Raw genomic sequence first — 23,343 nt, forward strand, 5'->3', positions numbered from 1 at the left:
TTATTGCTCTGGTTCATGTTTCTTTGCAAAAAGTAATGTTTTAAGAAATATAGTACAAAGACAAATAGTATCTAGTATTTGCCTATCACTTCATTTTGAACACCTGTACAGTGAACCTTCATAGTAACCACAACAGTGATGTTCTTGCTTCACAAGATGAAACTGAGTCTCAGAGGTTGAGACATCTGCCCAAGAACAAGCAGTTTGTGAGCGAAAGAAAGAGCTAGAACCCAGGTCTTCACTGTTATAGTCCAGTGACATTCTGTCGTGCCACAGCTGTCTCCTAAGTCACTCAGTCCCCAAATGAAAATGTGGTAAAAGTTACAGAGAGTGAATTAAGGAGAAGATTGGGATTTGTGAGACCTTGATGATTTATAAAACTGAGTATTAAAAATTGTTCTTGGGGCATGTGGGTGGCTTAGTTGGTTAGGCGTTCACTTCTTGATTTCTGCTCTCACGTTGGGCTCTGCACTGTGAGCTGCTTGGGATTCTCTCTCTCCTTCTCTCTCTGCCCTTCCTCCGCTCTTTCTCTCAAAATAAAAAAAAAATAAGTTAAAAAAATGGTTCGCAAAAAAGGAAATGGTTCTCTAAGATCCTTAAGCCACTAATGAATTTATTGATTACTGCTGGATTCCGTTTATCTTAAGTTAAATCCCCTGGGTTGAGTCCTGCAGAATATCCCAGAACCTGAAACAGGATCTCTCTCAGTCTATATGAAACAAAAGATAAGGGTGAGAAGTGAGGCCTTACCTATTGTTGAGACCAGGATCTCAGGGCTTTATTTGGCCCTGGGGATAATCTGATTTCTGATATTAAAATCATTCAATAAAAACAATTAAACTTTTAAAATTTGTTTTTTGTTTTTGTTTTTTTTTTTTTTAATTTTTTTTTTCAACATTTATTTATTTTTGGGACAGAGAGAGACAGAGCATGAACGGGGGAGGGGCAGAGAGAGAGGGAGACACAGAATCGGAAACAGGCTCCAGGCTCTGAGCCATCAGCCCAGAGCCCGACGCGGGGCTCGAACTCACGGACCGCGAGATCGTGACCTGGCTGAAGTCGGACGCTTAACCGACTGCGCCACCCAGGCGCCCCAAAATTTGTTTATTTTTGAGAGAGAGAGAGAGAGCAAGCAGGCACAAGGGTGAGGCAGAGAGAGAGGGAGAGAGAGAATCCCAAAAAGGCTCTGCGCTGTCAGTGCAGAGCCCAACATGGAGTTTGATCCCAAGAACTGTGAGATCACAACCTGAGCCGAGATAGAATCGGATGCTTAACCGACTGAGCCACCCAAGCACCCCCAAGAATTAAACTTTTTAGAAGAAAATAATTAGTAGCTTCCTTTACATATATACTGGGAATGTTTAGATCAATAGCTTAAAGTCCCATTAATTAAATCAAAACTTTTGTGGAAGATCAGAAGAAAACTAGATTGGTATCCAGAAGCAAACAAACGAAAAACACTTCATTGTCAAACCAAATGATATTTTGTGACTCTAGTAATTATTTGTTCTTCATAAAAAAAAAGTACCAATATTTTTGGTACTCTGTACTCAAGTCCCTAAGTATATTTATGTCAGTGTGAAACTCTTACTGATTTGTAGTGTTTGAGATTAAGATGGTGTTGGTAAAGTGTATTAACCAGGGTATTTATGCAATTTAGTGACAGAATTTGTATTTTGGTGTGGCTGGACTATGAAGAATTTTTTGCAGTTATTATTTGTGTTTCCTACTTACAATTTAGTCAATTCAATAAAGTAAAATGTCGCCTCGGCATGTTAATGGCCCTCTCTTAAAATCTGTCTTGTATAATTTTAGTAAGAACACCCGTATTTATTAGTCTATGCTGTCTATTTGAACATGCATATATATGAAGATAAAATTTTCACAGGTATTCTAAGGATAAATCTTTGGAAACACTGCATAGAATATTACGGAAAAGCATTTTTTTTGCAGACTTAAAATTAAACATGTATTGATTCCAAGGCTCTCATTAGAAGTTAGCTTTATAACTGACATGACTATTTTCTTCTTTCTTTCAAAAATTTTCTGCCACCTATCTAATTCTGTTTAGAATTATGGGCTCAATAACATTACTGACTGGCTTATTTTGGTGCTTAGTGTAATATTATAATATCTAAGAATGCACCAAAAAATTAAAACACTGTAATTAAGCTTGAGACCAGCTCTGATAAAAGTTTGCCTTCTCCCCAGGGTTCCACCATTGCCACCACCATAAGACATATTATCTTATATAAATATATTTGACTGCCATCCATACATATCATTGTCAGTATCTTCATTCAACTAAATCTAAATACCCTAGAGATTGGATCACTTCTTTCTTTCATTTATCCGCAAATCACCTAAAAGTGTTTTCTCTTCTGAGATGGCAATTAAACAACTGCTTATTGAATTTGTTCAGTCATTCTGATGTCTTCTACTTGATTTCAGTAAAACAAGATTTAAGCCTGAAGTGCAGGGCCCTTAGACAAAAAAAGAAAAATATAGATCATTCTGATATGAAGAATCATAGTGTTGATTTGTAGTATATGTCACTAATCTAGAGTTACTGTTCAGATCAAGTTTTAGGATTCTTTGATTTTTAATATTTTATATTCCCAGTTGCTATCATGACTGGCAAGAGAATGATCATTTTTTTGCATGTCTTTACTGGTTTCAGAGGCAGGTTATCTAATAAGAAAATCTACTAAGGAATTAAATCACAGACATGACCATATTTTCATTCACATTCCTGAGAATATCCCTGTCATCCTTAAATCAGAAAACATTAAACAAAATATAATGAAGCTACACCTTAAATTTGAACTATTTCTTTTCCACCCAGATACATTAAGTCCACAGTCATTGACTGACTTTCAAAATCCACTTGCTAAATTACTAAGGTTTTATATTATATTCTCCTTATAAAAGAAAAGGTTTATATTAGTTACCAGTTGCTTACATTATCATTCTTTCCATTAACGACTTTTTCTTTTGGGAAACTGTTACGGTTTATTTTTAGTTGTTTTTAAAGGGTTGGAGGACATTAAGTATTTATCAGCACTTCATAAATTGATTACCAGACTCCACGTTTTGCAGATCATTTCATTATGGAGCCAAATACAAAAGGTTGCATAAGAAAATAATTTAGTAACATTTTTTATAATAAAAGTAATGCATATCATTTTAGAAAGGTTAGGAAGTATGAAAAAACACAAGGAGAGAAATTAAGTTATTTGCGATTCTTGGGGCACCTGGCTGGCTTAGTCGGTAGAGCATTCAACTCGATCTCGAGGTTGTTAGTTCAACCTCCACATTGGGCACAGAGCTTACTTTAAAAAAAAAATTGGGGCGCCTGGGTGGCTCAGTCTGTTAAGCGTCCTACTTCAGCTCAGGTTATGATCCCGTGGCTTGTGAGTTCGAGCCCCACGTTGGGCTCTGTGCTGACAGCTCAGAGCCTGGAGCCTGCTTTGGATTCTGTCTCCCTCTCTCTCTGCTCCTCCCCTGTTCTCTCTCTCTCTCTCTGACTCTCTCTCAAAACTTAATAAACATTAAAAAAATTAAAAAAAAATTATTTGCAGTTCTACTGCTACTGATATTTAATATCCCTTGAAGTCTTTTTCATATGTTTAGTTATACACATAGGAAAATATAATTTTTATTTTTTATTTAAGGGGAGAGTTTCATCTTCATTCCAATATCTAATCATGGTCCTGACGTGAAAGTAGTCCCCTGAAATCACATGGCAAGGTTGGCAGTGATGGTCCTTATCTGTGTACCCAGGATTTTAATATATAGAAAGATAAAATGAGACAACAGCAGGTTCTTTTCTTCCTTTTAATACAGAAATGAAGTGTTTTTCCTTTGCCCGCCCAAAGGTAAAATTGGTCTTCACTGAGACAGGAAACAAATGTGTGTGGGAAAAGCCTGGACCCTCCAGAGAAAACTTAATATGCTTTTTTTTTTTCTTATGTGGCCAAGTTTTAGGAAGATTTTTTGGATTTATTTTCCTTGTGAGGCTTATAGGATAAGATAGTTTTATAAGCACAACTGTGGTTCTTTCATTGGTCTAATATACAAATACCTTGCTTCAAAAATAACTGAAAAGATGGGGCGCCTGGGTGGTTCAGTCGGTTAAGTGTCCGACTTTGGCTCAGGTCATGATCTCACGGTTTGTGAGTTTGAGCCCCGTGTTGGGCTCTGTGCTGACAGCTCAGAGCCTGGAGCCTGCCTCGGATTCTGTGTCTCCCTCCTTCTCTGCCTCTCCCCAACTTGTGCTCTCTGCTTCTCTCTCTCTCAAAATAAGTAAAATGTAAAAAAAAAAAAAATAACTGAAAAGAAAAAGACTGGGTTGCATTTAATGGGGTGGCAGGAAAACACCTGGGGCACCCATATCTTGCTCTTAACGATGTCTGGGATTTTTAAGTCAAGGGAGACGTCATCTAGAACTCACAAGGGCACACGCCTACAAAGGTTCGATGATCCTGAGACATAATCCTTCTGAAAAAAAAACTTTTCAAGAGAAACCCTTTTGGAAAAAAACCCTTTTCTTCCCCCCAAATAAAATAGTGAATTCTCATACTTAGCAGGAACCATTCACTTTTCAAATAAAATTGAAAATTTTCAAATAGTGTTCTCAATTAAATATTTCTCTAACATTCTTCCTCCTCATATTCTTGAAACCAGTTACATTGCCCAACAGTACTTTGTACAGGCAACTGGTCTTCCTATTGTAGCGTCTCTCTCCTTCTAGATCTCCCAGCAGTCCAGATAAACAGCATCTGCATGAACACCTTTGGATCACAATTAAGTCTCAATTTTGTCAGTTACTGTGGGATGTTCACACAAAGTCCTATATTTGTTCATACCCTGAGAAGATTCCTTTAAAGTTTCCAGGCCCATTTACTGCTTCAGATTCTGTGTCCCCCTCTCTCTGCACCCCACCCCTGCTTGTGCTCTATCTCTCTCTGTCTTTCAAAAATGAATAAACATTTTAAAAAAATTTCCTTTTAAGTTTCCAGGCCCATTTGGTATATGTAGTTGTGTAGTCTTATATAATCCAGTGGCCTTTGCTGATGGTCATAGCTAAAGGCACAACACTATCAGTTAAAATTCCTCACTTAGGTTATATGTCAAAGTTTGGGAATATTATGTCATGGAGATTTTATGTCTTCTTTTTGCCTCAATCTATTCTTCTGGCTTTTCCGACTTATCCTTATTTTTAAAAGTATTAGAGGTGCCTGGGTGGCTCAGTTGGTTAAGCGTCTGACTCTTGATTTTGGCTCAGGTCATGATCTCATGGTTCATGGGTTTGAGCCTGGCATGGGGCTCCGTGCTGACAGTGTGGAGCCTACTTGGGATTCTCTCTCTCTCCCTCACTCTCTGCCCCTCCCCTGCTTTCTTGCTCTTGCTCTGTCTCTCTCAAATAAGTAAACTTAAAGAAAAAATTAAAATAAAAGTGTAGTGTTGGCCACTAAAATCAGGCCCTGCTAAGGGGACTTTGGACAGTCTTTGTACTTCTTAAGAGTATAGTCAGGTTTGGTGTATATTCTTTTGAACATAATAGGACGTGTCCTCTGGTCCTACTTCAAGTAAATACTTTGTTGCCAGGGGAAGAAATGGGCTTTAGAACCAGAAACCAACTTGAGTTTAAACCCTAGCTCTGTCACTTAACTAGCTCTGAGTTGTTTAACCTCTCCATTTCTTCATCTGTAAAATAGAGATAGTGACTACTTCATAGTGAGGTTGTTGAAAATTAAGTGAGAAAACATGTTAAAGTGACTAGCTCAGGGGTGCCTGGGTGGTTCAGTCAGTTAGGCATCTGACTCTTGATTTCTGCTCAGGTCATGATCTCAGGGTTCATAAATTTGAGCCCTGCGTCGGGCTTTGTGCTGACAGTGAGGAACCTACTTGGGATTCTTTCTCTCCCTCTGTCTCTGCCGTTCTCCTGCTCTCTCTCTCTCTCAAAATAAATAAACTTTAAAGTGACTAGTGCAATACCTGGCATGTGATGAACATGAATAACACTTTCCTCTTATTTTACTGGTATAGGAGATAAAATGCTGGACTAGACAGTGGGTCTGGTCAAGTTAGCCACTTTTTATGTTCTTTCTGAACACACTTTTTCAGTTTTTGAATAGCACAAGACCAGACAGAAGTTCTCAAGTCACCTGGATTTATTGAATATACTTTTGACAAGTTTTACTGAATATCTATTATGTGACAAAAACTGAACAAAAGAGATACAGAACTAAGTAACATAGGAAGTCCTTATCTCCCTCAACACACCCAAGGAACTCACAGTCTAATGGGGAAAATAGATTACTAAACCAGTAATAACAAGGTGCAATAGGAACAAAAGAGGAATAATATCTAACCATACTTTAAGTAGCCAGTGGGGAGACTTCCAGAAGAACTGATACTTAAGCTGAGCATGGACTTCCAGACAAAAGGAAAAATATTGACAATATTTGCAAGGGCAGGGAGGCAAAAGCAATCATGCCCTGTACTAGGAACTGCAAGTAGTTTTGAATTAATGGAAAGAAGGATGTCTGTGAAGGTGCAGCACGGTGAAGCTGGAAAGAGAGGCAGGAGTCATATTTTAAAGTATTTTCTATGTTGGGGCACCTGGGTGGCTCAGTTGGTTAAGCATCTGACTCTTGGTTAAATAAAGTATTTTCTATGTCTTACTAAAGGGTCTGAGCTTTAACCAGAAGGCAGTGAAGAACCACTGAAGGATTTTTGTTTGTTGTTTTATTTTATTTTATTTTATTTTATTTTATTTTATTTTATTTTATTTTATTTTATTTTATTTTATTTTATTTTATTTTATTTTATTTTATTTTATTTTATTTTATTTGAAGGGGTTTAAGCTGCAGAATAGAGTTTGCAATGTTTCATTTTAGAAATAAACACTTTAGCAGCAGAATAGAGGATGTGTTCAAGGAAGGTTTGAGATGCAAAAGAAGGAAGGAAAAAAGCAAAGAAGAAAAACTGTTCATGGCATTAGTAGTAAGGTAGGTGTGGCATTACAAGAGCCTGAATGAAGGTAGTAAAGGTGGGAATAGAAACAAGCACATAGATAAGGGCGATATTAAAATGGAATGGAAATGACTTGATTGAGTAATCTCTGGGGGTTGGTGGATGTGTGTACGAAAGGCATTGAAGATGATTTCAGGATTCTGGCATGGAAGACTGGATGGATGGTGGTGCCATTTACCAATATAATAGAAATGATGAAAGAGTGGGGGTGGCAGGTCCAGGCAGCAGAGATGAGTTTAGATTGGGGCATATTGCATTCCATATGGCTGGGAGCATGTCCAGTAAGTAGTTGGCTGTGTCCAAGAGATCTGGACAACAGAGCCAACTGGGAGGTTGATCTGACCATATGTAAAAATGCTCTAATTAGTGATATAACCTGTTATCAATTTTCCTTTTATTTCCAGTGACTAACACTTAAGTGATCGGTGAATATTTGTTGTTATTACTATGGCTGCAGCTTTTAGCTGTGGTCCGCTGTATAAATGCTTTGAAAAAACTGAGCTCTAATTTTTTTTTTTTTTTTTAATTTTAATTTTTTTTTTTTTCAAAGTTTATTTATTTTTGGGACAGAGAGAGACAGAGCATGAACGGGGGAGGGGCAGAGAGAGAGGGAGACACAGAATCGGAAACAGGCTCCAGGCTCTGAGCCATCAGCCCAGAGCCTGACGCGGGGCTCGAACTCACGGACCGCGAGATCGTGACCTGGCTGAAGTCGGACGCTTAACCGACTGCGCCACCCAGGTGCCCCTGATTGCTCTAATTTTACTCAACAGTAGGCAGCTCTGGACCAGGTGTTGCTGGCCTAACAATGTTTATTCACAAATGGCTTCTTGATGACAGACCACCACGTGTCACTTATACCTATTGGTATAAAATAGGCTCTTACTTGTTTATCTTAGGTATTTTCCTGGTTATAAGTCTTCCTCAGTTGTGACAAATTTGTTTGGAAAAGCCATGAAGTTTTTCTCCATGTGAGTGGGTTTGGATATGCTCTTCACAGTGCTAGAGGTAGCATATAGCAATTTGAGAAAGCCTATTTATTAGCAGCTGATCTATTTTTGGACAGCTCTAACAGCTTGTCTGACTCCAAAGAAATGGTGAGATAAATGCCCTAGAAAGTAATACAGTGTGTAAATAATAACAAATTTATTTTAGTGTCCCCAGACCTTACTATTATAGGAGCTTAGAATGTTGGTTGAATTAAGTGAATCTATCTGGTACTTTAGAATTTACCAAGTGCTAGGGGCACCTGGGTGGCTCAGTCGGTTAAGCTTCTGACTTCAGCTCAGGTCATGATCTTGTGGTTCGTGAGTTCGAGCCCTGCATTGCATTCTGTGCTGACAGCTCAGAGCCTGGAGCCTGCTTCAGATTCTGTCTCCCTCTCTCTCTGCCCCTCCCCTGCTCACAAACTGTCCGTCTGTCTCTCTCTCTCTCAAAAATAAATAAACATTAAAAATTGAAAAAAAAAGAATTTACCAAGGGCTTTCACATTTATTACCGTATTTGATCTTCAGACCTCATGAGTCAAACCAAGTGTTATTCTCATTTTAAATAGGAGGGAATTCAAATACCCTTAGCAAGATTTTGTGTATCTCTGATTCATCTGCAGACAGAGGCAGTTGCTGTTGTCATCTCTCAGTCCTGTTTTTCATGCCCTAAGTAATACTCAAATCAGTCCACAAAAGACCTGCCTAATTGAAATTCAACTTGTACCACTCTGAGATGCTCTTGAGTTGACTGTTTCAAGATGGCTTAGAAGTGAAGTTGGCCTGAGGTTCTCGAGCAGTGCATCTTTTCTTGCCTTAATAGGGCACTGGTTTGTATTCATCACAATGTAGGTTGGTTTACAAGTTAAGGACTAGCAGTGGTTTTTTTAAAAAATATATGATATATGTAACATGATTTGAGTACGAAAATGTGTAAGCTGAACGAGGCATGTGTCATTTACTCCAGGAATACCTTTTTAAAAGAGTCCTTTTCAGTTATTAAGTTGCTAGGTGGTATGGAATATGGTAAGTTGATCTGAACCAAAATTCCAGGCCTAAGTGGCTTTCTGGTGAGCACACGCAGATGTTTACTTTTATGACATTTGGCTTCTGTCAGACTCTTCGTTTTTCAAATGACTCATATTCGTTTTTTACTGATGTGAATTCCTTCCTTTCTACCCACAGAAACTTTCTTTAAACTTTAGGATTATGTGCATCCACAGTGATGTTATCTTGTCATCCACATTCTCTTGGAAGTACTTATTTTAGATCTTTTTCCTGTGGTGTGAGGCATTTAGCCCAGGAGGGAACTGTTTCCAGGACTTACTTCTCCTAGGGGTTGGAGATATGTCATTCATCTATGAAGAAATATATCTCAGCTGCTGGGTCACTGTTTACAGTGAAGAAACACTTCACTATTTTTGATATTTACTGTCATGACAGTGGTTACATTAAGTTCGTTCTGGATGTATTGAATCTTTTAGTCTAAAGTCAAGATGTTAGCTTCTCCCTCAGGGGCTAATATGATGATATTTATGGCTTGGAGATAATGAGGCATTTTTCAACCTGATCAGGCTACTGGAGAGTATCTTTTGATTGGCTCATAAATTGCATAGTTCCCTGTGCATAGTAATGAGTTAGGTATTTAGGAATAGCAAAGTAACTCTTTTAAGTGTGAAGAGTATGTGTTACACAGGGAAGATCACAGTAATACAAAGTGCTCGGTCCTCTGTGAGGCACATCGCAGTTATTTCACGGGTTACCAGTGTTACAGAAATACGACCAAAATGAGGTTGGAACTGCTTAAGCCATGGATATGTTTAGTGAACAGCAGTTTTTCCTTTTGGCTACCTCAGGAGCTAAGATTCTTGGTTTGTATTAGTAGTAATATTTTTTAGACCTCTTAAAAATCATTGTTGATTCTCAGAGTTCACAATATTCCCCACTTATTCCTAATCTTCTTGCTTTTGTATGTGTTCATTCATTTGTAGAATATAAACGGCATTCGCACAGAGGAGGTGGCTGCCGTGACAAAGGGGCCATCTACCAGCCCTGACTCTGAATGGGATGGTCCCAAGCATTCACTAATTCCTAGTAAGAGCCAAATGACCACCCCGTCGGAGTCTCCACAAAGCTTTGAGTTTGGCTCCCTCTCCATAAGCAGCAAGGAGACAGAAGAGAAGGAGCAGGGAGCAGCTGGCTATCTTGATATTAAGGAAATGCCGGGAGGCTCAACTGGGGAATGTATAGGAGTGGAGGAACAGGCCGGTGTCTTACAGTTCTCAGTATCACCAGCTTCCTCTCAGCTGCAACTTGGTGAAAATAAGGCAGAGAGTAGTGAAGAACATGTTACACCAGGAGAGCCACTTGGAAAGCACAATGGATCATTTCTTGACTCTCGTGTGGGTAACCAGTTCCCCACCCTCATTCGAAGTTTCCAGGTAGTAACCATTTCAATGATGCAGGTCTAATGACTCACTTTGGGAGAGGGCCAGAATCTGCTGTGTGGAGGAGGTGGTGGTGGTGGTGATGATGAGGGCAGTGGCCTCTCTGCTTTCTTCAGAATCACAGAATAAAATTAAAGCCCTCGATTACTACAGATAAATGTATTCAGAGGGACTAACTCCGTGGCTAGAAATGCTTTCTCCCCTGATGACGTAACAAAATTCTTGGGGGTGAATTCCAGCTGTTTATCTTTATGAAGCTGGTGTAAGTGGCTTCCTCTTTCCCTTGTTCAAGTATGGGCTATATAAAGAGGTAAATTTCTGAGACTTCCATGATGAAGAGCCATTAAGTGTTCAGAGGCCATGCTCAAAAGATTCGAATACTCTTAATTAAAAGAAGCAATTGATTTTTGTTTATGTGCTTTCAGACCCCAAATAATGATTTATGCATCGCAGCCGCATAGTATAGCCCACCACTCCCACTGACCCCACTCACAAGGACTTCCGTGCTCATAGGCACTAATCTCCTATGCTAAGGTGGATGGCCACTTACCTTTATCACAATCAAGTGGTAGTTTTAGGGTGATTCATAGACTTTGGAAGGGGAGCTGATGGACAAGAAGCCTTTGATATTCTACTAATGTTCATTCTTCTGAAATTCTGAGATTAATCACCAGGTGGTGGTAGAAGTGATTATTTTCTTTCCAGTTTTCCAAATACTGTTTTTCTTCTCAAGAACTCCAAAGTGAATGTCTGACATTGATTTGAAAGAAGTTGATGAATTCCAGGATAATGCACTCCAATGCCACTGCTGTTTCATGTACCATTTGTAGTTAGTGGAGGAAATGCGACCGATTTTCTTAATTATAATGGCACAGTCACAAGGACAAACAAAAGTGACTGCTGTTTGGCAAACAGTTTTATATTCAAATTCTGAAGGTCAGTCTAAAGTGTTTTATATCACCGATCATAACTGTCTGATCTTACAGCTTTCCATTAAGCATATGAAAATGATTACAGTAATGCTGTTTTTTAATATCCCTCATGATTTGACACCTTGTCAAGGCTACTTTGGAATAGTGTCCAAGTCTCGGGCAGAGACTCAGCTAGCCCTTTGCTTGATTACAGCTACCACTTTGATCAGATCAATGTCAGAAGATTAGTTCTCTGTAGCCTTCAGAAGACTCTGGTAACTCTGTTTCTTTACTGCTTCACAGCCTCCCCTGGTGAAGACTCAGACTGTCACCATCTCAGATACTGCCAGTGCTTTGAAAAGCGAAATCCCAACCAAAGATGTCCCTATTGTTCACACTGAGACCAAGACCATCACTTATGAGGCTGCCCAGGTAGGACATGGTGTGATGTTTCAGAAGCCAAGACTGAAGTAAACACAATAAACCTTCTTTCTTTACAGAGTCTCTAATTATTTGCTGCAAATAATGCTGGGCTTTTCTGGGGTAGTTCTTTTTAGAAGAGATTACTGATCTAAGGATATCCCAAAGTACTTCATTAAAAGCAAAGTTGTCTTGCGTCTGTTTGCTTATATCCACCCAATTCAATTAGGGAAGGCAGTCTGTGTAATGGTTAAGAACATGGGCTTTGGATCAAAGTGGAGCTTCTCCACTTCAGTTACTGCAAGTGATTGAATGTCTCTGAGCCTTGATTGGCCCCTCCCCTTCTTCCCCCACCCCGCCCATGATGTTAATATCTGCCTCATGATTTTATTATGAAGATTATATAAGATACATACTGTATGAACTTGACTTGAGCATCATGCCTGCAAGTGTAAATAAGTAACAGCTATGATGATTATCATTTATTCCAATTAAATTTAAAACCACACAAGAATTGGGATACCTGAGTGACTCAGTCAGTTAAGTGCCTAAATCTTGATCTCAGCTCAGGCTTGATCTCAGGGTCTCGCACAAGAATTTAAGTATTTACAATTTTTATTTAAATAGAAATTTTGTATACTTTTAGCAAAATTTCTCCTTCATTGTTGGTAATTTGAATGAGCTAAGAGTTGCTTTATGTTGAATCAGGTTTTTTCCCTTTTTTTTTTTTTTTTAAATTCACAGAAGCCAAAAGTTAGAAAAAGTTTTCCCTCTATAAACTGATAAGCAAATATAAGCAGATATTTGTTGAGCATTTGTGTATTAGGTCAAAGCAGTCTACAAGGTAGACAGAGGATCTACTGTCTGGAACTTTGGTTATAGTTGTCAGAAACAGACAACAAAACACATAAACAAGTGTATAAATTTCAGACATGGTAAATGCTATAAAGAAACTAAAGTAGGATAAAGAGTTAGACAATACGAGGGGCACCTGGGTGGCTCAGTCAGTTAAGCATCCAACTTGCTCAGGTCATGATCTCACGGTTGGTTTTTTGTTTGTTTTAAAAAAAAAATTTTTTTTTAAATTTTTGTGTCTTTATTTTGAGAGAGAGAGTGCGAACAGAGAGAGGGGCAGAGAGAGAGAGGGAGACACAGAATCTGAAGCAGGCTCCAGGCTCTGAGCGGTCAGCACAGAGCCTGATGTGGGGTTCGAACTCACGGACTGTGAGATCATGACCTGAGCCAAAGTCGGGCGCTCAACTGACTGAGCCACTCAGGTGCCCCTAAAATTTTTTTTTAACGTTTATTTATTTTTGACAGAGAGAGAGGGAGACAGAGCATGAGCAGGGAGGGGCAGACAGAGAGGGAGACACAGAATCCGAAGCAGGCTCCAGGCTCTGAGCTGTCAGCACAGAGCCCGATGCGGGGCTCGAACTCACAGACCACGAGATCATGACCTGAGCCAAAGTCAGAAGCTCAACCAACTGAGCCACCCAGGTGCCCCATGATCTCACAGGTTTTTTTTTTGTTTTTTTTTTTTAATTTTTTTTTCAACGTTTATTTATTTTTGGGACAGAGAGAGACAGAGCATGAACGGGGGAGGGGCAGAGAGAGAGGGAGACACAGAATCGGAAACAGGCTCCAGGCTCCGAGCCATCAGCCCAGAGCCTGACGCGGGGCTCAAACTCACGGACCTCGAGATCGTGACCTGGCTGAAGTCGGACGCTTAACCGACTGCGCCACCCAGGCGCCCCTGATCTCACAGTTTTTAAGATCAAGCCTCGAATAATGCTCTCCACTGACAGCGGGGAGCCTGCTTGGGATTCTCTTTCTCTCTCTCTGCTCCTCCCTTACTTGCACACACTCTCTTTCTGAAAATAAAATAAATAAACTTAAAAAAAAAAAAGAATTAGACAATATGAGATTGTATGAAAGGTTGTTCCTGTGGGGCTGGCATAGTCAGGAAAATCCTGTCTGAGGAGGCCACATTTTGGTTGAAGCCTGCATGACAGGAATGAGGCAGCTGTGCGAAGCTCTGGCTGAGTGATTTCACCTAAATCCTTATGGTTAATTCTCACACTATGAACTGGATGAAGATATCCCTTTTAGCAAACAGTGTCACTTGCCGATTAAAAGCATGTGCTTTGCAGTTAGACAAACAGAAATTGTATCCTAGCTCAACCACATACTAGCTGGATAACTTTAAACAAGTCGCTAATCTCTCTAACCCTCTGTTTTCTTGGCTGTAAAATGGGGCTAATATCACATTCCATTGCAAGATTTGAGGGAGGATTAAGTGAAATGATGTCTGCACAGTGTTTGGCACATTCGTGGATGTTCAGTTAATGTTTGTATGCTTCCCTCTTCTCTCTTGTGGTCTAGAGTGTGGAATTCGAGTTTGATAAATAATGAAAGGCTGCTTGAAGTGTTTGAGCAGTGGTGGTAAAGCAACATCATTGAAGCATGATTTTTGGAAGATGATTCCTAAAGCTGTGTGCTGAATATTTTAAAGTCGGGGGATGCCTGGAGACAGGAATATGACTAGAGCTAGTCTGGGGAGATGCTTATAAATTTTTTTTTTCAACGTTTATTTATTTTTGGGACAGGGAGAGACAGAGCATGAACGGGGGAGGGTCAGAGAGAGAGGGAGACAGAGAATCGGAAACAGGCTCCAGGCTCTGAGCCATCAGCCCAGAGCCTGACGCGGGGCTCGAACTCACGGACCGCAAGATCGTGACCTGGCTGAAGTCGGACGCTTAACCGACTGCGCCACCCAGGCGCCCCTGGGGAGATGCTTATAAAGAACTGAAGTGTAGCTGGAGGAAATAAGAAAGAACTGTGTCAAGAGAGACAGAAATGAATGAATAGGACTTGGCAGTGCAGGGGGTTGAAAAAGGGAAGGAATAGGAAATTACTTTAAGATTGTGCATGTTATTAACCAGAGGATGTAAGAATTACTTTCATATGGTAGGAAACTCTTTAAATTGTCATTGCCATGGGAACAACCTAACTAGCCACCAGTAGGGAACAGGTTAAATAAATTATGATATATCCAATTAATATAATTCGGCACAGCTATTAAAAAAAGCTTCTGATGGAAATAATCTGTGTGATAAGTTAATAGATTAAAAAGCATAGTGGAATGTGGTATAAATAATATGCTGTTTATAGGAGGGAAAGAGGAGGCTCATATATGAATATATTATCTCTGAATGAGTGAGTACTCAAAAAAAAAACCCCAAAAAGCAGTCGTGGCCTCGATGAAGGATCTGGGACTACAGGACTGTGGTCAGGAGTGGGAGGAGACTGACATTTCATCCTGTTCCATTTTGAAGTGAATTTTATAGCATATGCATGAAAGTTATTAGGGCCAACCTGCACACAGAAGCCCACGTGGTTTGAGTGTAGCCCCTGTAAAAAGGAAAAGGAAGCAATCATTTTAGGTTTTTGTTTTTTGCTTTTGTTTTTGTTTTTGAGAGAGTGTATGTGTGTACATGCAAGTGGGAGAGGGACCAGGAGAGTGGGAAAGAGAATCTCAAGCTGTCAGGGTAAAGCTTGATGCAGGGCTCAATCCCATGACCCCGGGATCATGACCTGAGCTGAAGTCAAGAGTTGGGACACTTAACCAACAGAGCTACCCAGGTGCCCCAGGAAGCAGTCATTTTAAAATATATTCACATGTAGGAGAAATACAGAGGCAGCATCATGTTATAGAGAAAGCGTGTGGGCTTTGGAGTTAGACTTGGATCTTAATTCCAGCACTTGCTGGTTTTGTGACCTTTGGTAAGTCACTTAAACTTTTTGAGTCTTAGCTTTCTCGTCTGAAAAATATATTTATAAGGTTATTAAGGTAAAGATAATATTTGCCTGGCGTATAGTAGGTATTAAAAAATGGTAGCTATTACTATATTATATTGTTATATATCTACCTTTATTTCATTGTATTTATTTATTTATTTTTTAACGTTTTTATTTATTTTTGAGACAGAGAGAGACAGAGCATGAACGGGGGAGGGTCAGAGAGAGAGGGAAACACAGAATCGGAAGCAGGCTCCAGGCTCTGAGCCATCAGCCCAGAGCCTGACGCAGGGCTCGAACTCACAGACCGCGAGATCGTGACCTGAGGTAAAGTCGGACGCTTAACCGACTGAGCCACCCAGGCACCCCTACCTTTATTTCATTTTATTTTATTTTTTTTTTCCAACGTTTATTTATTTTTGGGACAGAGAGAGACAGAGCATGAACGGGGGAGGGGCAGAGAGAGAGGGAGACACAGAATCGGAAACAGGCTCCAGGCTCTGAGCCATCAGCCCAGAGCCCGATGCGGGGCTCGAACTCCCGGACCGCGAGATCGTGACCTGGCTGAAGTCGGACGCTTAACCGACTGCGCCACCCAGACGCCCCTCATTTTAATTAGGCTTAAGACAATCAGCCAAAATACAAATCACTTCTCATTACTCATGCTAGACAGCAGAGTAGAGTGGGGAAAGTACTGACCTTAGAATCAAATTTCCTGGGTTTAAACCTGCTCCATCACTTACTAGTGTGCAATCAAGTTAATCACTCTGTGCCTCAGTTTCCTCATTTGTAAAATGGAGCTAATAATAGTTCCACCTCATAGGGTTGTTGCAAGGAACAAGTTAATGTGCATTTCAAGTTAAGTTGTCACTGGGGTGCCTGGTTGGCTCAGTTGGTTAAGTATCTGACTTTGGCTCAGGTCATGATCTTACGGTTTGTGGGTTTGAGCCCCGTGTCAGGCTCTCTGCCCCTTCCCCGCTCCTGCACACACTGTCTCACTGTCTCTCTCTCAAAATAAATAGATAAACATTAAAAAAAAAAAAAAACAACTTAGGTACAGGGAAATGCACAGATTTTAAGTGTTCAATTTGATTGATTTCCACAGATGTATATTCCTGTGTGACCAGACACATTTAGGATACAGAAGATTTCCATTACTCTTGAAACCCTCTTCAACTCTTCTAGTTGCTTCCTACCCCTCTAGGCAGCTACTGCTTTGATTTCTATCACCTTAGCTTAATTTTACCTGTTGTTGGATTCCATATAAATGGAAGTATACAGTAGTACACTTTTGTGTCCGAACATGGGTTTTGTTTGTTTGTTTGGTTCATCAAAGTTATATGAGTCTGTAGTTTGCTGTTTTTTATTGTTGAATAGTATCCCATTGTTTGAATGTACCACAATTTGTTTATCCTTTCCTTTGTTGATGGACATTTGAGTTGACGCCAGTTTGGAGCAAATGTGAATAAAGATACTGCAAACACTCATGTGCAGGTCTTTGTGTAGACATATTTCTTCACTTACCTTGGGTAAACACCTAAGAGTGGAATTGCTAGGTCATAGGATAAATGGATGTTTAACTTTATAAACGGCTGTCAAAGCCACCATACCATTTTAAGGAAACATTGGTTAACGGGTCAAAGGAAAGAGATCACTTGTGGGAAGAGTATAAGTCAGAAATCATAACAAAGTCTCCTCCATCTTCCACTTCTTCAGAGACAGAAAGCAGGGAGGCAGTCGGTGGGAAGTAGAAAAATACGATAGAGTCACAGATTTAGTAGAGGTGGAGCTCTCAAAAAGGTTTAGCCCTCCTGACACACAAATTTATATTCTTTTTTAAAAAATGTATTTATTTGGAGAGAGAGAGGGAGGGAGGGAGTGAGGGAGGAAGGGCAGAGAGAGAGAGAGAGGGAGAGAGAATCCCAAAGAAGGCTCTCTGCTCTCAGTGAGGAATCTGATGTGGGGCTTGATCTCCCAGACCGTGAGATCATGACCTGAGCCGAAATCAAGGGTCAGAGGCTTAACCTTAAGACTGAGGCATCAACAAGCACACCCAAATTTATATTCTTATAATCATGTATAAAGTACTTCTACGATCTCTTTAGATCTGCACAATAATGCCATGGTGGGGGCAGAGCCCATCTTACAGTATTGCCTGTTATAGACGAGAAAACTAAAGCTCAGAGAAGAGAGAAGGACTTGCCCGAGATCCCATAGCTAGTTAGGTCTGAGCTGGGACCCAAACCTCAGTCTTCAGACCAAAAGTTTTCTGGCCCTAACTTCTAGTGCAAACGTTTATTACCTATAGAACCTTGACAAATTATTGAACTTCTCTGGCCCAACTAACTAAGTTAACAGTTGCATTGTGTGCTTGGCACATAGTAGGAGTACAATAAATAATAGTTTAGTTCGAATCTAAGGTAGATAAGTGGGTCTGGGCTGAAGAAAGTGTTAGCGAACGAGCCAGCAATATACCTAGCATGGTGCTGGCATGTATGTGCATGATTTATGATTATGTGAGATGTAGGTGTCACAGGCATGTCCCCTCTCTTTGTTTTGTCTAGATTCTTACCTCCAAGGCAACTCCAGCCAGAAACTCTTCTTCCTAATTCTCATCTGCTCCTCCTGTCTCCCCACCCCCCATATCTCAAAGTTTTGCCTCAATGAAATGTGGTCCTGTTCATAAAAAGGCTGGAGGCCTCTGCTTATAATACAAATGACTTACATAAATAAAGAGGCAGAAAAACATAGTAATGTAACACTTTTTTTTTTTTTTACCGCAGGTTCTTTCTGAGAATGATTGCAATTCTCTAAATCTCCTCTGAGCCCGTGTACGATACCAGAACCTACTGGTCATTGTTTTCTGGACAGCGTGTTGGCTCTGAGCAGCCTCCACCCTTCTAGTGTCCTCTGTTTCCATCCCAGTCACAGGGCTTTCAGCAGTTCTGAGTCCTGCTACCAGCCCATGGCCATTGATAACCACCTCTCTTCCTTTTTGCTAGTGTCATTTCCCAACCTGATCATAATACATTGGTTTTGGTCATAATGTGGTGAGCTCTAGAGAAACAAGAAGTAGCCGCAGCCCTTGTTCTCTGTGTAGATTAGTTTCATAGCCTGGCATTCTAAATACTTTTAAACGCTTCCTAATAAGGATGGTCCATTTCAATACTAGTTTTGTTGTCAGAAGGGTCATTGAGGTATTTTGTAGGTTTCTTCCCATGGTGTCTTAAAGGGATATTTCCTACCTTATTTGCTCCAGTCTCCCATCTCAGTTTTCTTTTTTTTTAAATTTTTTTTTTAACATTTATTTATTTTTGAGACAGAGAGCATGAACAGGGGAGGGTCAGAGAAAGAGGGAGACACAGAATCTGAAACAGGCTCTAGGCTCTGAGCTGTCAGCACAGAGCCCGACGCAGGGCCCGAACCCACAGACCGTGAGATCATGACCTGAGCCGAAGTCGGACGCTTAACTGACTGAGCCACCCAGGCGCCCCTCCCATCTCAGTTTTCAAAGAAGATAGCCTGAGATTCCTTGGCTCCTTAAGCCCTGGCAAGGACCTTTCCCAGTCCTTTCTGGAAAGTTCTGCCCTATGATTCAGAACCTACCCATGCCTTAGCACCCAAGAGTTTACACTTCTCCTGCCTTAGATGGTGTGTAAAGAGCTTCAGGTTTGTAGAGAGGACAGCTGCCACATACAAGTTTTGAGTGCTTGAGCAAATCATTCGCCTTCTCTGGGCCTGCATTTTCTTACCTGGGAATGCTAATCAGTCTCTGCCCTTTCTGTTGATTTCACAGGGCTTGTGTGGGCATCAAAAAAGACAAAGGTTTTTTAAGGTTTATTTATTTTTGAGAGAGAGTGTGAGTGAGTAGGGGAGAGGCAGAGAGGGGGACAGAGAATCCAAAGCAGGCTCTGTGCTGACAGCAGCGAGCCTGATAGGGGGCTTGAACTCAACAAATCATGAGATCATGGCCTGAGCTGAAGTTGGACGCAAAACTGACTGAGCCACCCAGGCTCCCCTAAAAGACAATGTTTTGAAAGCCATTTGTGAACTCTAAAATGCCGTATACACATGTGTGGTCATTGTCACTCTTATTGGCTGTTTTCCTGCCTTCTCTCTGATCCACTCCTGTCACTGACCCAGTGCTAAGGAAACTGACCATCCAACGTTTTTAGAAGGAGCCTTGTTGCCAGGGGATTGTTTTCTTTATTAAGAGATCGCTGTAAGGGAATTAGGTTTTTGCTTTAGAATGTACAGCCAAAGAGCAAAACTGCTTCCTGCCACATTTGCCCACAAGGCTTCCTGAGAGGCATGTTGATGAGCTGTGGTTTTTTCCCTGCAGACTGATGATAGCAACGGAGACTTGGACCCAGGAGTCTTGCTAACAGCTCAGACCATCACATCTGAGACCACAAGCAGTACAACCACAACTCAGATTACCAAGGTAACAGACCAGTTAGAACTTCCTTCTGGAAGTCAGTGGCATGCCAAGCGTGGTGCCTCTGTAGGAAGGACGCTGGTCTGTAAGCAAGGGTTTCCAGCTCCATCCCTACTGAGCCAAATTGTTCCAACTGTCACAGATGGAAAGGCCCTGCTGCTTTCCCCAGTGGTAAACCTAGGGAGACCCTGAGGGTGTCCTAGTCTAGTGAGTAGTCTCGTGAAGTCATATGTGCTTGTTGTCTTTACACGTGCGTCTCTCTGATCACTACCCTGTCTGGGCGTAAGTTGAAAAAGTCAGTTTAAGGACAGGCGTCACTGGTATTATTATGCAGCTATGTTTTCCAAGTAAAAAATCAGAACTCAGGGCCCAACAGAGAGTTTTTATATCATGTCCAGCGTCAAGGCCATGGGAACTATAGTTTGCCCACTGAAATATTGGAATTATTAGAACATTGTTTATGGGGACAAACAGCACAAATTATCTAAAATCAGAACTACTCCCTGAAAATCAGACAGTCCGTGTTTGCTGTAGCACTAGAGGAAAATGTATTTTCTTGTAAGTAAGAAATCTAGATTTCTGACCAAGCTCTAGTATCAATACACAGATGACTAGAAGTTAGTTACTTACTGTGTCTAGACCTTAGTTTTCCTCATCTGTTATTTAAGGAAACCTGCCCCCTCTGAGGGGGTTATTTGAGGATCTTTTGATATTAATAATACGAAAATGCTTGAGAATAAAGAGCCTAATTTCAAGCTCCATGACATTTTTGTTCACAGTCTTCTGATTTTTCCCCTTGAAAATAATCAAAATATACAGAAAAGAGCAAAAAGAAAAACCTATCTGTTTTTATTTACTCACTGAATATCTATGGTATTTAGAAGGAAGAAAAAGGGAAAAGTAAATAGCAAATTGTGATTTTCTGTTTTGCTTATTAAAGATCTTAGCAATCCAAGGGAATAGAGATGTGCTCATTTTAGTAGGTGCAGCCAAGGGTTTGGGCAAGTGGGTAAGAAAGCTATTCTAGACAGTACCCAGCAGCAGATTAAAATTTGAAGTAGAGCTTTCAGACTAATCTTTTACTATTGCTGGGTTTTTTTCCCCTTTTCTTCTTTCCTTTCTTTCTCATATGACCACCTCCCTTTGGTTTCAGACTGTAAAAGGTGGGATTTCAGAGACACGGATTGAGAAGAGAATTGTGATCACAGGAGATGCCGATATTGACCATGATCAGGTGGGAACACGGAAGAGATTATGGGCATGGAAGAGGTCTCTGGGAGGGAAGATTGATGGAGATAGGAGTTGGCTTTCAAAAGACGCCTCTGCCAGCTTCATCCTGAGGAACCCCCTGGGCCATTCGAGTGCTTAAATGGGAAGGGCAAAGGGAATCAGACCGCGGAGGCCTGTGGGATGGGGGCTGCAGGTGGGGGGAGCATGAAGTGGAATAGAAGGAATAGAAAGCTTTTTGGACTCAAAAATCTTGTGTTCAAATCCTGGATCTCTCCATATTGTAGCTCTTAGTTTCCTAGGCCTCCATTTCCTCATCTTTAGGATGGGCATTATGGCATCTTCCTCTCGAAGTGGTTGTGAGAATCAGGTGAGATGGGGGATGTCCACCATGAGGTACATGGTGGGCTCCGGGTGAACAGAGCTGTTGCTGTTCAGGGGACAGCGTGTCCCTAAACGTGTACTGGAGACAGAACAAGATAGTAAGACAAAAGGAAAGTGTGATCCTTGCCCTCAGAGGGCTTCGTGGCAGAGGAGATGAGGGGAAGCAGGAGGAGGTAGACTGAGAATCAGGAGCCTTGACTTCGATTCTGTCCTAGATCTGTCACTGACTTACTGTTTGACCTTGGGAAAACCATACTACCTCTGATTCTTTTTTGTCTCCTAAAAGAGAATAGGTTGATCTAGATCATTTCTGGGCTCTTCTGAGTGCTAAAAATCTATGTTTCTATATTAATTAGATGCTAATTGTGCTGCAAGCAATTAACAAATAATAAGGTCAAGATTGATGCTCCTAGCTCTCTGCTGAGTGAGGTGAGAACAGTAAAGCTGCAGAGAAGAGGGGGTGGAAGGGACTGCATGCAAATGCTTCTGGAATCATTGACAGCAGTGCTGGAGCAATCATTCTGTGGCCTTTATGCTGATATCTTGAGTGCCTTAAAAAAAAAAAGAAAGAAAAAGAAAAAGAAAGCCTGAGCTGCACCACGGGCAGCTCCCTTGGTAGCAGGGCTGAGACTCCCAGCTGAGAATGGCTGCCGAGTCCAAGTGGGAGGCCCTGCAGCCTGTTCGCCTCTGCTTGGTGATCCCGCTGTTACCTGCCTGCATCCACCTACTTGGTCCGGTTGATTTGAGCCCCTGCTATGTGCTCAGTCTGTGCTAGACAGCAAGAGCAGGAGGACAGGAAGGTGTTTTGGGTTTGGAGTGAGACAGCACTGAGTTGACTCTTGACTCTGCAACTTACTAGTTGTGTGTCCTTGAGCAAGTTATTTTACTTCTCTGAGCTGTAATTTTGCCATCTGTAAAAGAAAGATGATCCTAGATTTCTTTCAGGATTGTCAGAAACATATTTGAGAGCTCAGAGAGATGCTCCTTTGTCCCTCAGTTCTGCTAGGTATGAGGGATGCACGGAAGGGATGAGATATGGTGTATCCTGGATGGGTGGGGAGGCAATTAGAGCAAGAAGTAGTGTGATGCAGGCTTTTTCCTGGAGAGAGAGGTGTCAGCCAGAGCAACCGAAGAGATGGTTTGGGCTGGGCCTTGACATATGAGCAGGTGGGTTGGGAAAAAAAAGATCAGGGAAAATGAGCAGGGGCCTATAGAGGTGCCAGTTTCATGGAGTCAGAAGACCAAAAGAGGAACTTCCCCTCTTCCCTCATCCCTCCCTCCTAGAGATAGTTCTTAAGAGCCAGGTTCAATAGTCAAGTGTTCAGATCTAGCTAGAATCCTTTTTTTTTTTTATTATTATTTATTAAAAAATTTTTTTAACGTTTATTTATTTTTGAGAGAGAACGATAGAGTCGAGCAGGAGAGGGGCAAGAGGAGACAGAGAATCTGAAGCAGGCTCCAGACTCTGAGCTGTCAGCACAGAGCCCAGCATAGGCCTCAAACCCACCAACCGTGAGATCATGACCTGAGCCAAAGTTGGACGCTTAACCAACTGAGCCACCCAGGCACCCCTTTTTAAAAAAATTTTTTTAAGTTGATGTATTTATTTATTTTGAGAGAAAGAGAGAGAGAAAGCAGGGTAGGGGCAGAAGGAGAGAGAGAATCCCAAGCAGGCTCCATGCTGTCAGCAG

General features: G+C 41.0%; 1 protein-coding gene across 16 annotated transcripts in view; it reads left to right on the forward strand.

The window, feature by feature from the left end:
* EPB41 (erythrocyte membrane protein band 4.1) overlaps nt 1-23,343 on the forward strand; it is a 202,852-nt gene that overhangs the window by 175,076 nt on the left and 4,433 nt on the right. For 10 of the 16 annotated variants that reach the window (XM_086716229.1, XM_086716222.1, XM_086716243.1 and 7 more), the window contains 4 exons: nt 10,019-10,468; nt 11,689-11,817; nt 19,946-20,047; nt 21,195-21,275. In XM_086716229.1, coding sequence (XP_086572355.1) covers nt 10,019-10,468; nt 11,689-11,817; nt 19,946-20,047; nt 21,195-21,275 — 762 coding nt within the window. The remainder of the gene's footprint in view (nt 1-10,018; nt 10,469-11,688; nt 11,818-19,945; nt 20,048-21,194; nt 21,276-23,343) is intronic. The other 6 variants (XM_086716230.1, XM_086716231.1, XM_086716233.1 and 3 more) reach the window with 1 other exon arrangement.

Source organism: Puma concolor, chromosome C1, assembly GCF_028749965.1.
Source record: "Puma concolor isolate L17-30 chromosome C1, mPumCon1.1.hap2, whole genome shotgun sequence".
In the NCBI taxonomy this organism is placed as follows: Eukaryota; Metazoa; Chordata; class Mammalia; order Carnivora; family Felidae; genus Puma; species Puma concolor.